Source organism: Argopecten irradians, chromosome 6, assembly GCF_041381155.1.
Source record: "Argopecten irradians isolate NY chromosome 6, Ai_NY, whole genome shotgun sequence".
NCBI classification, from domain to species: Eukaryota; Metazoa; Mollusca; class Bivalvia; order Pectinida; family Pectinidae; genus Argopecten; species Argopecten irradians.
Genome location: NC_091139.1, coordinates 16,551,215 through 16,564,207, shown reverse-complemented (window position 1 = coordinate 16,564,207; position 12,993 = coordinate 16,551,215). Strand labels below are relative to the sequence as shown.

General features: G+C 33.2%; 1 protein-coding gene across 3 annotated transcripts; it reads left to right on the top strand.

Annotated features, from left to right (window-relative positions):
• The first annotated feature begins 2,050 nt into the window (after nucleotides 1-2,050).
• Nucleotides 2,051-12,368, top strand: LOC138325150 (fucolectin-4-like). Of its 3 annotated transcripts, none has more exons than XM_069270625.1 (5): nucleotides 2,051-5,487; nucleotides 5,923-6,129; nucleotides 8,387-8,485; nucleotides 8,617-8,789; nucleotides 11,965-12,368. In XM_069270625.1, exons 1-5 carry the CDS (start codon nucleotides 5,427-5,429, stop codon nucleotides 11,983-11,985), a joined length of 561 nt encoding a protein of 186 aa, XP_069126726.1. In that variant the 5' UTR covers nucleotides 2,051-5,426; the 3' UTR covers nucleotides 11,986-12,368. The 3 variants fall into 3 exon arrangements, with proteins under 3 accessions (XP_069126726.1, XP_069126725.1, XP_069126723.1); XM_069270624.1 differs by lacking the exons at nucleotides 8,617-8,789; nucleotides 11,965-12,368 and adding exons at nucleotides 7,009-7,254; nucleotides 7,639-7,741 and having other exon boundaries at nucleotides 2,061-5,487; XM_069270622.1 differs by having other exon boundaries at nucleotides 3,943-5,487; nucleotides 8,617-8,784.
• The last annotated feature ends 625 nt before the right edge of the window (nucleotides 12,369-12,993 follow it).

Below are 12,993 nucleotides of genomic sequence, written 5' to 3'. Positions count from 1 at the left end.
CACCCGGAGAAAAGACATCGACTAGCGGTCAGTTCCTGGTAACTGCCCCACATGGGATTCGAACCCGCATCCCAGAAGAGTGGGCTTGTGGTAACATGTCGGGACATCTTAACCAATCTACCACTGCGGCCCTACAATACACGTATTTGAATACACAAAAGTAATAATTTAACATGAAGGTTATAGTTTTATACAGGTTTTAAATGTTTCATGTTGTGTCTTGTATAGTGGAACTCTTGCGATTTATCACTGAACATGCCATCGAAGACAGTAAGCAACGCACCCTATCCGGTCGCATTATACTTACAATGCGCGAATCCGTCCTCCCACTCCAGTTATGCTGAGCGCTAAGCAGAAGCAGAAAACACTTCTATAGGTGACTAAAAAAATTATTTAATTGTTTTTCTTACCTTTACTTTACCCACCCTTTACACAACCTTACTTTTGACGTTTTGTTGAGCGCTCGCCCCTATGAGGAAAGCCCTTGGTTCTTTGCTTTATTCGAGACACCCCATAGTTAGAACAATGCATGGATGTCAAATGAAACAAGAAGATGGCCAATGCTAAGGCGAGAATATTCGTAGAAAATATATGTGGACGATACATAGTTATTTAATTATTTTTTTATATATCATTTATTCAGGGGAGGAAGACTATTTACTGTATATATGTAAATGTCTAATCCAGTCTTAGAGCTCATGATCTACCTTAGCACCCAATCGTCCAGGCAAAAGCACATCCGACTTGTATCATTACTGCATGTCCTCATCAACAGCGCATGTGAAATATTTATCTTACGAGGACATCGTGATGTCCTTCGTCTCTCTATATATATATATTGGTGACGAGTATACATTGTATATATATTGGTTATATGTGTAATATTATGTACTCCTATTTCATCATATGCACTTGTAGCTTCTTTCCGATGCTAAATCCGGGTTAACATAAGACGTTACCGCTTATAACATATTGACTCTTGACAGGGCGTGCAGAGCTCTTCACCTCATTATTTCTTTTAATGATACCAAGGGCTGTGACTTTCCACAGGATGTTGACTATTTCAGTTGCTTGCTAACAATATTCTCGGTCTACGGTGTAAACCTCACTATCGCTCATTTAATATGCCACATTTGCTGTGGTATCATGTAAAATTCATAACTGAAATCCTCCTTATTTCGCCATAGGTGAAGGCAGATATCATGACCGATCGAAGATCAACACACGTGCATACTTCATATATACAATTGCTGCGCTTGTCAAGGACAGTAGTAACAGATTTTGCTCGATTTTAAAATAAGATATTTTTGGATTTAATTTCGTTTCCAAACATGTGTTTTGCAAATAATTATTATTGATATATTCAATCTAGAGTTATAGCCGCAGTGTTTTGATAACATGGTACATCGGTTATATAAACACTATCACAAACGGTATGCTTTTGTTATGGAGATAAGCTGAAAAATGTACAATATATGGGAGAGAAAACTGTATCGAGGCTCGTCAGTACCGATATCTGTTCTCTCTCCCACATATTATACAGTTTGAGGCTTATCTCTAACTTAAAACATAGTTATGATGTCATCTATTGTTGTTTCTGTACTTTAACTCACGGATTATCGGACCATTACCTGTAACTATCCTATATGTTACCTTTTAATGTCTTATATGTGACACTAATATAAGTCGCTTATAAGACAGTTAAAGCTAGCATGAGTTACACAATACGGGTGAGTATATGATATTTTAAACCTAATGCGTGTATGTAGTATCATATTTCAAGTGTATGCTGAATCATATTTCAAGTGTATGCAAATGTTTTCGGAGTATAACAGTATATTTTATAAGAAATTACCTGGTTATATAATCATGTGTTTTTGTGTCACCGAGAAGAGCTGCGTCGATAATGAGAATAATGCTAATCAAAGAAACATGGGCTGTCTCTCTCTCTCTTCATGTATGGTACTGGTAGATGTGAAGGTAAGTGGGGCCTAGTAGTGGACAATCGATTTAAAAAAATACATACCTCTGATTGTTGTAATGGAAATGGTGTAGTTCAAGATAAAGAAAGCTCAAAATTGCAGGTTAAGCAATAATGCCGTTATATGACACGAATATTGTTGTTGAATTTTGTATGATGTTTGATTTCTTATTTTCTAGTTCTGTTTGATTTTAATAAATGTTGTAAAAAAGAAAGAAAGAAAAACGAGCACTGCAGATCCAGGACGGAACATTAGGATAATAAAATGAAAGTACATCAGGCATCGTGAGATAGTTTAATTATATGTAATATATTTCCTTCTATTACATTTTCGTACACATTTTAATTTTCCAATGTATTTATTAAGAGGTGTGGATAATTCAAATTTTTGACATATGTTTGCATATTTCTCACTAAGTAAATCAAATAAAGAATAAAATTAGAGTTTAGCGGTTTTAAATTTTCGCGATTTGATATTAAGGACACTATACATATATGGGTCTGCCCTATTTTAATATTACGCGGATCAATTGTTCGCGATAATGGAAATGACCCGCCAAATCGCGAAAATAACCGGAATACGGTAAGAGAAGGAGCTCACAAAATTTAAATAATAAACACAACATTAAATTGCAGATAATGTTGCCTTCATTAAACAAGCGTAGCAATATACTTGTAGTATTGACTCCGAGAGCAGAAACCAGTAAGGTTGTGAATGGTTGTCAAACAAAAAGTGAGAACATCTCGAATTGCTGTACAAAGACGAGAGGCGGTGAAAAAGAACCTTGATTTTGTTAACCACTATGCACAACGCTTTTCATGGGTTACGTACGCATTGAGGTATAAATACAGTAAATTGCCTATGAAATGAAAACTATTTGTCACATTATATGTACTTTGTATGCGTTTGACAGGATGTCCGATAGAGATGTATAGTGACGGTGACTGTGACAGTCCATGCTCAGCAGCGTGCTATAGTGGTAACTGTAAGTGGGACATGTGATATGGAAACAGATCGTAACGATCTTTGTTTTTATTTTACGACAAAGAAAAAAAATCTGCGAATCAGAAAATCGGATTTATTATGAAAACAAATAGAAAAATAATTATTTATGAAAGAATACAATGTTTTCCTGTCGAAATTGCTATAACCATACACCTTTAGTAAAGTTGGTATTAGCCATAAAACATTATGAATGCTATTTTAAATTGCGGGTAATATCACTTATAAAGGACTATCATCATCCTTCGTTTGCTGTTTTGAATCAAGAAACATATTTGTAGTTCAATAGAGGGAAAATGAATACAATTTCTTTGAATTAAGGTCTAGGAGTAAAGTGTTTTATTTTATTTACCAGAATAAGAAAATTCAATGCATGATATATCACCGCACTGATTCGAGCTATTTGCCATGTTTAAATTAGTGTTGTATAATCTAGGTTGATATGTAGCTAAATCAAATATTTTACATATGCCTTCGTAATAATGATAATATGCCGCAAATATCGCCGGCCAAGATCACCAGCACATCACGTACTTACATGTATAATGTGTACGTAGATTATGTTCGCAATGGCTATCCGCAGTGACAGTGACATTGAGGGGACATAAGTTAAAAGTAAAAATTCGGTTTGTTTAAGGAAAAGTATGACCTTTATCATTAAGAATGCATTCTGCTGAGGTTTCACTCCCGTTGAAGTCGTTTCGACATAGTTTAAAGAAGTTATGAGATTTTCTGTAGGAATCTATCAATATCTGAAGCGATTTGCCAGGTGTAGTTTTTGTCAAAAAATTACATTTCTGTTCTTAGTAGATTTTTTATACAGGGATTTTAACTTACACCATCACTGCGCCAGCATGTTTTGCTGTATGGAGCTAATTTTTGATGTAAATCTTTACTGCGTTCGTGGTAATTAAAATATTAAGCATTAATGTGTGAAATGATACAATGTTGACATTTTATTTTTACATTTAATGGTAATTTGTGCACTTTTATTTTTTACTCTAAAATATTTAAAAATAGCTAATATTTAAATGTGGCAAACAAGTAAGCACATGGACCGGCCATTTTTCTGCCTGATTCAGAAAGAGCAACCTTTTTCCTATTGATATCTAAAATAATTTCCAAATAATACCAAAACTTTTTATATATAGGTTTAAATATCGGAAAATGGCTGAAAATGGTGCATTTTGTAGCTCAAAATTAAGGGATAGGGGTAGCATATGTCATTATTCTGAGAAAAAATATTAGTCTTAATAATCATAACTGAAGACCACTAACTGCAAACATCCATGCATATCAAACACCTCATTAGGAAGTAATGGTTTTTAATATCTCATGTATATGGTCAAAACGGCAAAATCACCATAAATTCCAATATTTTGTCAATTAGATATCTTTGAGTGGCAGGAACTCATAAACAAGCACAAGGACATATCTATTTCTTTCATTTTCTTCTATAGTATTAACTCCCATTTCCAAAGATGTATATTAGAAGAAAAAAAAGTTTAATACAAGAAAAAATTGACTTCTCAGACGTGTACATCTTTAAATGAATATCGAATATTGATCAGTTAACACCATCATCATTTTGTGTCTAATACAATACCATTATTTGCGTATTATGCACTACAATAGATAATTTGTTTTATTGTACATTACATAACGTATAGGGGTGGTCGGATGGTGTAGTGGTTAAGCCGCTCGCCTTTCACCTAGCCGGTCGGGGTTCGATTCCCGGCACGGAAGTGAAAAGATTAGGGGTCACCTAACCGATCACGTGGGTTTTCTCCGGGCACTCCGGTTTTCTCCCACACTAAGACCCTCGTGCGCTTACATCCGGGCCACCGCGAGTGATTTAAATAAGTTGTATAACTTGTTTCCCAATCGATGTAAAATAAATAAAGTTCATATTGATATTTTATACATAACGTATTGGAGTGATTTTCAGTAACATGTATGTCAAAGCTTATCATACATGTAATTGCTTAATGTTATTATACAGGTTCCATCCATTTCTCATGTTTCTATATCATAAATCTACATTGTATATCATAGTTTTAAGTAGAAATGTAATCCTTTTGAAAGGGCGTACATAAGCTTTGCCTGCTATCCTATCCATATTAACTATTTAGATTGAATTCAATATTTTTAAATGAAACGCTCTAATTTTTCTCATACTTTATTGTAAACTTAACAGATGAAAACGCACACGACCATTAGATTTTATCTCAGTTAACGCCTCCATGCCACCCAATAATTTTGTGTAATGCAAGTTGGTCGACATACACAATAAGGATTCCGGAAATAGCGATCGTTGGAGCGATAAATATCATCTACATGTAAGAGTTACAGCTTATACACAGGACGTTAATCATTTAGTTATATTTTACAAATATTTACTGATTAACTGTGAAGTAGTTATATCACTGAGAAGAGGGAGACATGTTAATCAGAGAAGTATGGTCGATTCTCCTCGTCCTTTGTAGCATCGGAAGATCTGAAGGTAGGAAGAACATGGTACAGTTTGGACAGTTAATTGAAACCTAAATTGATTAGTTTTCTTGTTGCATTAATGAAATACACATTTCACGTAAGATTAGCTGAACACTATGTTAAGCAATGATGCCGTTATAAATGTATGATACGCATGACCAATTAATTCATAAAATCCTGTTTAAGACTGAAATACTGTTTTTGCTTGACGAATAATAGATGGTTAGTTGTGCCAAAGTAGATACTGTTTTCTCATAGACATATAGATAATACACAACAAAAACAATAGCCCATTATACTTACCAGTGAAAATCTAGGTTACAACGTTAAGATAATGAAAACGAAGCTGATTTACAGCATTTGTAAAATATATGTTTATTTCTGATATCAATGAAATCAACAAACAAAATGGAAATAGCTCAATTAACATTCCTGTATATTGCAGATAATGTTGCCTTAAATAAAACAGCTGAACAGAGTAGTGATTTGTTTGTTGACAAATGGCTGGCTAATAAGGCTGTGGATGGTTGTGAAAATACAAATGTGTATTCAGATTGTTGTACGCACACGGGACCCAATACAGAAGAGGCATGGTGGCGTGTTGATTTGGGAGAGCTGATGACAGTAAACCAAATAACCATCTACTACAGAGGTATGTTGAATACAAGCAAGGGTTAAACTGAAGTTATTATTATACCTCACCGTTGAGTCAAAGTCGCTGATTGGTCGAGAGACATCACGTGTGAGGGCGACAAAACATCGTGTATCCCGCTGAACGTCATGTTCAAAAATCATGTTTCCCCCATGCGGAGTCCCTCGTACGTTTAGCAAGAGTTATCGTTCGTGTTACCGAACTCTCCGAGGTATTCCGATAACAAATAAAATGGATGGCAGACGACGCTTCCGTCCGAGGAAATGTATCAATATTCTTTTGATAAAGGATACAGATAACACAATTACACTGCATGTAATGTTTATATGATGTAACATGCTAAAGGGAGTTGATTTGTGCTGAAAGATACGGTAGGTCCAACTTCTGATTTAACAATATCTGTAACGGGCAAACAATTTTAAGTCTAACGTTAGCCATTACGTTACTTGTATTCTAGCGCGAGAAAAAACTTTATTTGTTCGGTATAATAAACAATTTATTGCCCTGACCGTAGGGAGACATGACGCTAGGTTTACCCGCGGCAAGTCATATTTCCCTCGGGCTACGCCCTCGGAAAATATGACATGCCTTGGGTAAACAAAACTTCATGTCTCCCTACCGTCAGGGCAATAAGTGTATAGTATTGATTTGACATCGTATAAGTTTTGTGTCTCTTTAGGGAATATGTATGAGTGTTGATGTTGGCGGCGATGGTGATTGCGGTGACGACGACGACCACCACGACGATGACGACGACGATAAATCGCTATAAATACATACAGAAAAAAAATCATTATAAAATATTTTTGAAATATTTCTAATGTCTTGTTCTTACTAAAAATAAGCGGTATCAATCAATTAAGTTTGTTTTCATTACAGATCCATTTCAATATAGATTTGCCGGTTATTATCTGTACTTATCCAATACCACCGATAGTCCGATAGACGGCGTGCTCTGTTACAAAGACCAGAGTAGAAACAGGGCAGACGTCCAGTTGGTGGTGACACATGAATGTCCCTATGTAGCCCGCTATGTCACCGTCTATAATTATAGAAACGACACTAAGCGTCACAGCTGGTACAGTGACGAATCATTTTTAGAGTTGTGTGAGGTACAGGTGTATGGTGAGTAGGCATGCTTGTTAGGAATTAGTCACTTAGTGTATCTTATAGAAATAGTTGATATTCACAGCAATATTTAAGACACTCTGTATAAAAATGTCAGAATAATTTTTTAACCTAAAAAAATGTTTTCATACTTTTGTTTGTTTTCAGTATACTAATATTTAAGTTATATATATAGTCTTGTCAAAAACTAAATTATATCAAAATATAACACGCCTTTTCACTGCTAACTCTCCATGTCAGGCCGGTAAAAGTCTTTAATGAAATATACAAAATTATATATCTTTTGCCCAAAGAATTACGGATGCAGTGAGTTACATATATTATGAAAACTATTTGTTACCTCATACATGTAATACTACGTACATTGTATGCCTTTGACAGGATGTCCGATAGGGATGTATGGCGATGGTGACTGTAACAGTCGATGCTCAGCAGCGTGTAATGGTGGTATATAACTGTAATTCTACATCCGGGACCTGTTCCTGTAAGTGAGACTTAAAATACTGAAATGGATCTTAATGATCAAATACATATTATTTTAATATGACACATAACATCCATAGAAATGATAATAAAAAAAATAAAATATAAAATGAAAAATATAAACTATTTTCATATTATTTTTATATTTCAATGCATTCATATTTTAGTTCATTGAGCAATTCTGACATTGAAGAATATCTCCGTCGACTGAAATCTTAGCGTCAAACCATTGCCATTTTCATAAACATTTTAACCAGTTATATTAGTTTTTGTCGGGTAAATATCAGCGAAATATATGAAGATAAGTGAAACGTCAATGCGATGATCATTAGGTCAAAGTTCAGCACGCGCGTAAAGCACGGGCTCGAGTTCGAATGTGAATGTGGACTGCATAGGTTCATTTTATTTGCATATGACGTTTTACAACTTCCGGTTTATCACGCGAATATATTCTACACTTGCAGGCTGTCTTGTCCTAGGTAAGGTAGAGACATCTTACCCTCACCGGATGTGCAGATATTCCTGTCCAATGTGGTAGAACAAAGTGCTTATATTACTTTGTTACATTAACTAATCATAGTAGACCACATTTTGAGTTTTATTTACTTTCAAATTTAACTAAACATTTGTTAATGTTTTATTTCAGACGGCTGTAAACCTGGTTTCTGCGGTGACCACTGTGATAAAAGCTGTCCGTCTGTCTGTTCAGGCAACACTTGTGACCAGACTACGAGTGCATGCACAGGTAAGAGTAAATACAGGATATTTGATACGCGTAAGCTATTGTATTGATATGCAAATATATTTCAATTTCGAATCCATGAATTGTAATTTTCGTTGCTTGCTTTGTCTTTTTGCATTTAATAACGACATCAGAAGAAAACTCAAATATGAGAGCAGCGGCGATTGGAATAGGAACTGGATTTGGACTAACGATCGTGATTCTGGTCATAGTGGTCATCGTATTAGCCAGAAGCCTCAGAAAAACTCAGTCAGACAACAAAAGTCCAAGCGACGTGACAGATATATCAGAGCTGGACAGAGGTAAAGTAAACAGAGGTTGTATTTGCCATATGACAGCTCACCGAATACAGAGTATACTATTTATTGGTAAGACTATTCACTACGATCACTGAATGAAAGAAAATTTAAGTTTCCATGGATTTTTTTTAATTGAATAATATATGTTAAACCTTCTATCTAGTTAAATAGCTTTGACAATGCTGCTAGAATTATCATATTAGTGTTGAATATGATTTTTGCAAAATTATAATTTGTGTTATGATTATCTTTTTTATGCAGGATTTTCATTCAATACAATATACAAATACAATCAATAGACTCTCAAACACATACACACATACTGTAAAAAACCTTATATATTTAACACATGCATACACATCCACACACATAAAATTACAACTAAATAAGAGGCTTAAATTTTGTGCATAGTAGGAAATAACAGAGTTTGAAGATGAGAAAAAAATTATTGCACTAAATATTAAGGACAAGAATCAAAGTCAGGATTAGAAGAAAATGAAAAAGAGCGACAGAGTTAGAAAAAAACAAAACAAAAAAACAAACAACAGAAAACGAAAGAGGAAGAAAAGTTGAAAATGTCTTAATAGGATGGAGACGGAGCAACAATAAGATAGATTGAATACCGTATAATATAATAACTAAAAAAATGCAATTTCGGCTTTGTGCGGGGAGATTAGTAAAAAAGGAAAATGATAATAATAATACTTATGTATTTAAATGACTTAAAAAGTAAATGTGTGACAAGTGACAAAGTGCAATTATAACTTGATTAGTTTTTCCCATTTTCTCCATTCATTTTCAAATTTCAGTTTTAGTTCTTCATCTTTACTATTTGAAATATGTTTTTGAAATGTATAATAGTCTTTAATTGTGTTGATAATACATTATGAACTGTGTGAACATCTTTTTCTGTAAATGTGTTGCTTTATAATTATGTTGAATTCATGGTACACTCTATTACGATGGATTTGCATGCATGCGTCAAAAATGAAAGAATTTATATTAACAGAAAAGAGAGCTTGTAATAATGTGTCAAAACGTTCAAGTAATACTTGCACTTCCTCACAATCTCATAATATGTAACAAAAATGATTTTTTGCCAAAAAATTATGGATTAATATATATTTTAACAACTGTACTTTGATATTTGTTGTAACATTAAATAGATTTTTATATATATTACACCAACTTTCATAATCTACATTGTTAAACTTTGTATTCCATTCTCTAGCACCAGATGGTAATATATATGACTTGTTATGAAGTTATAAAACAGTTCGATCATTCTTTATCCTTAAGAAAGAGTTGCATATTGATAGACACATACGTATGGATAATTTTTTTTGTAAATCATATGAATAGATTAGTTTCATTTTTGGTAGCTGAACTTGGTAATGTGATTACTTGTCAAATCTGAATAAATTCTTGATATGTATAAAATATTTTTTCTTCAAAATTATTTACAATGTCGTTTATGATACAAACGCCTTTCTGAGAGGGATCGTGGTGGCCGAGTGGTTAAGATGTCCCGACATATTACCACAAGTCCTCAACTGTTGGGACGCGGGTTCGAATCCCATGTTGGGCAGTTGCCAGGTACTGACCGCTAGTCGGTTGTTTTTCACCGGGTACTCCTGCTTTTCTTCACCAATAAACCTGACACATCCTTACAGGACCATGGTTGTTAATAGGACATTAAACCAATAAAAACGCAAGGCCTTTCTGAGAATAGATTTTTTGTATCTGTTATACCAAATATTAATTATCAGAGTGTTTTCTTGGAGGATTTTCTCGTTATATTTTGAGCTTAACATATACCACGATTTAAAGCCATCACTCCAGAATTTATTTTAAACATCTTTATATATTCCGAATCACAGTTTGAAAGGAGATTAATGTTAATAGAAGTGTGAAGAATTGTCTGTCATTTCTCTTTAGTCTGATATAATTTATAACAGCTACGGTATTTATCATTTCAATCCTCCATTTACATAATTTTGTGTGATTATCTCCCTTTTAATTTTGTCAGGTTTCCCATTTGATGAATAGTCAAATAATACTGAATTGAGTGTGCATATAAATTTATAATCTGGGTTTGGTAGAGATATAAATAGATGGTTGAATTGTGAGATAAGTAAGAATTTGAGAATGTGCATTTTTCCTATAGGCGTTAAAGATGTTTTTCATACTTTTATAAAAAAAAATAGTCTGATAAGTTTTTCAAGGAGCATTTCAAAATTTGTATTAAGTTCCGGTAAAAGAGAGTCTCCTCTTTATTTCTTGCTACCAATTCAAATCACTTGTGTTTTATCAACATTCATTTTTTTAAATTTTCCCAAATGTAATAAGTTCCATATTGCTAATGAGGTATCATCTGCATACTGGAAAAAACAAAATAGGGCAATTTTCCACAATTAGTCCTTTTATTTCTTTCTTACTTCGCAGTTTTATAGCCAGAATTTCAGCACAAAGAATAAACAAATACAGCTAGAGAGATATTTCCTCCCTGATTTATAGCAGATTCAACATTACGATGTAGAGTTTTAAACCGCGTTATAATACTATTTCCGAAACCAAATAAAAGTAGAACTTTTCTATAAACAGCCAATATACTGAATTAAAGGCCTTCTCAAAATCAATCATCAAAAGCATGCCTGGTTTGTCATTTTCCTCAGTATAATGCATAATATCATATATTAATCTAATTTTTACTCCAATATAACGTTCAGAAATAAAACAGTTTGTTCATCACGAATTAATTTATTAAAGAACAGGTTTTATTTTATAAGCAATAGTAGCGGATGCAATCTCATAATCAATGTTCAAAAGGGATAATCTTGAATGTTTTTGGTTATAATTCCTTGTCTTGCATTATAGAAAAATTGCCTTACAATTACGATAACCATAATTTATTTATCCCCAATTTTCCCCCAAAATATCAAAAAAAAATCTGAAGTAAATCCATCTGATCGTGGACTTTCATTATTCTTTATTCATTTCAAAGTTTTTCCTGTCTCTTGATATGAGATTTCTCCTTGCAAAATTATTTAAATTAATGCATGAATCATTTTGTTGTAAAGATAAATCCTGGACTACCTTTAATTACCTTCATACATTTAAATCTTTTACACAGTGAAAATAATTTAGTCATTTTTGTGTTTTTATTCATCATTTATATTCCAGGTGTTACATATGATGAAATAGAAGAGAAAAGCACCAGTCAAGATACACAAGTAGAAATTGTTGATGGAAATTATGAAAAGCTTCAGCTTGAACGGATGGAATCTCACCTTTATCAGGCTCCAGGGGCAGTTTCAGAGTGACAGGAGATATTGGGATCATTAATATTGCAAAAAAGACTATCCATTGAAAATATTTGGATGAAAACCATGTTTGATATTTAATCCACTTGACATTGTCTGTTTTAATTGAAGACTAGACTTACAGATTGACATTCCATCTTTATAAGATAAGTTTTTCCCAAAATTATTAAAAATATTAAGTTTTTCATAAGATAGGTTTTGGTCATATGGTGTCATTCTAAGATATTTCGTAATGCTTAATCAATAAAATAATTTTATAAAATATTTTATATTCATTACTTGTGTCTTTATCTGACGTATGCAATTACGCAAACTCATCGATTGTAAAAATGTTAAACATTTCACAATCAGTGTTTTATATCAGGTTGATCTTAGTTATTTACTAATATAAGATATCAAATAGAATAAGTGATATATGAACATTTACACTTTTTAAAGATGCTCCACCGCTGACAAATGGTATTTTTCCACTATGAAAAACAGGAACAGACGATTTTTAAAAAAAATTTCTTCAGTTACAGAACTGACTTACTTTACACCATTACCAACATTGAAAAGTTTGAGCTCCTAATTTTACTTAAAGTTGAAAATATGAAAAATAATTAATTGCATCCCGAAAAAATTCCGTGGCACTATATCCTATATGGAATAAAGTAATGATTGCGCATGCACCAAAGGGGAACTAAATTATTTTATGTTATTTTTTGTGCTAATTAGGCATATATATACACGATTAAACACCAATTATTGCTCCAATGATGAATATCTGTCGGCGGTGGAGCATCTTTATGTAAGCGACGACAAACTATCTACATGATTAATTTTATATCGTTCTATTACATTTACAATACGCATACTGTGAACCCTCGATAATGCAGACATCTGCGAT

Bases quoted from the DNA above. Each gene is read 5' to 3' on its own strand.
- LOC138325150 (XM_069270622.1), top strand. From the start codon at position 5,427: ATGTTAATCAGAGAAGTATGGTCGATTCTCCTCGTCCTTTGTAGCATC. The intron at 8,486-8,616 runs GTAAGAGTAAAT...TAACGACATCAG, and splicing joins GACTACGAGTGCATGCACAG to AAGAAAACTCAAATATGAGA. The intron at 8,785-11,964 runs GTAAAGTAAACA...TTTATATTCCAG, and splicing joins TATATCAGAGCTGGACAGAG to GTGTTACATATGATGAAATA.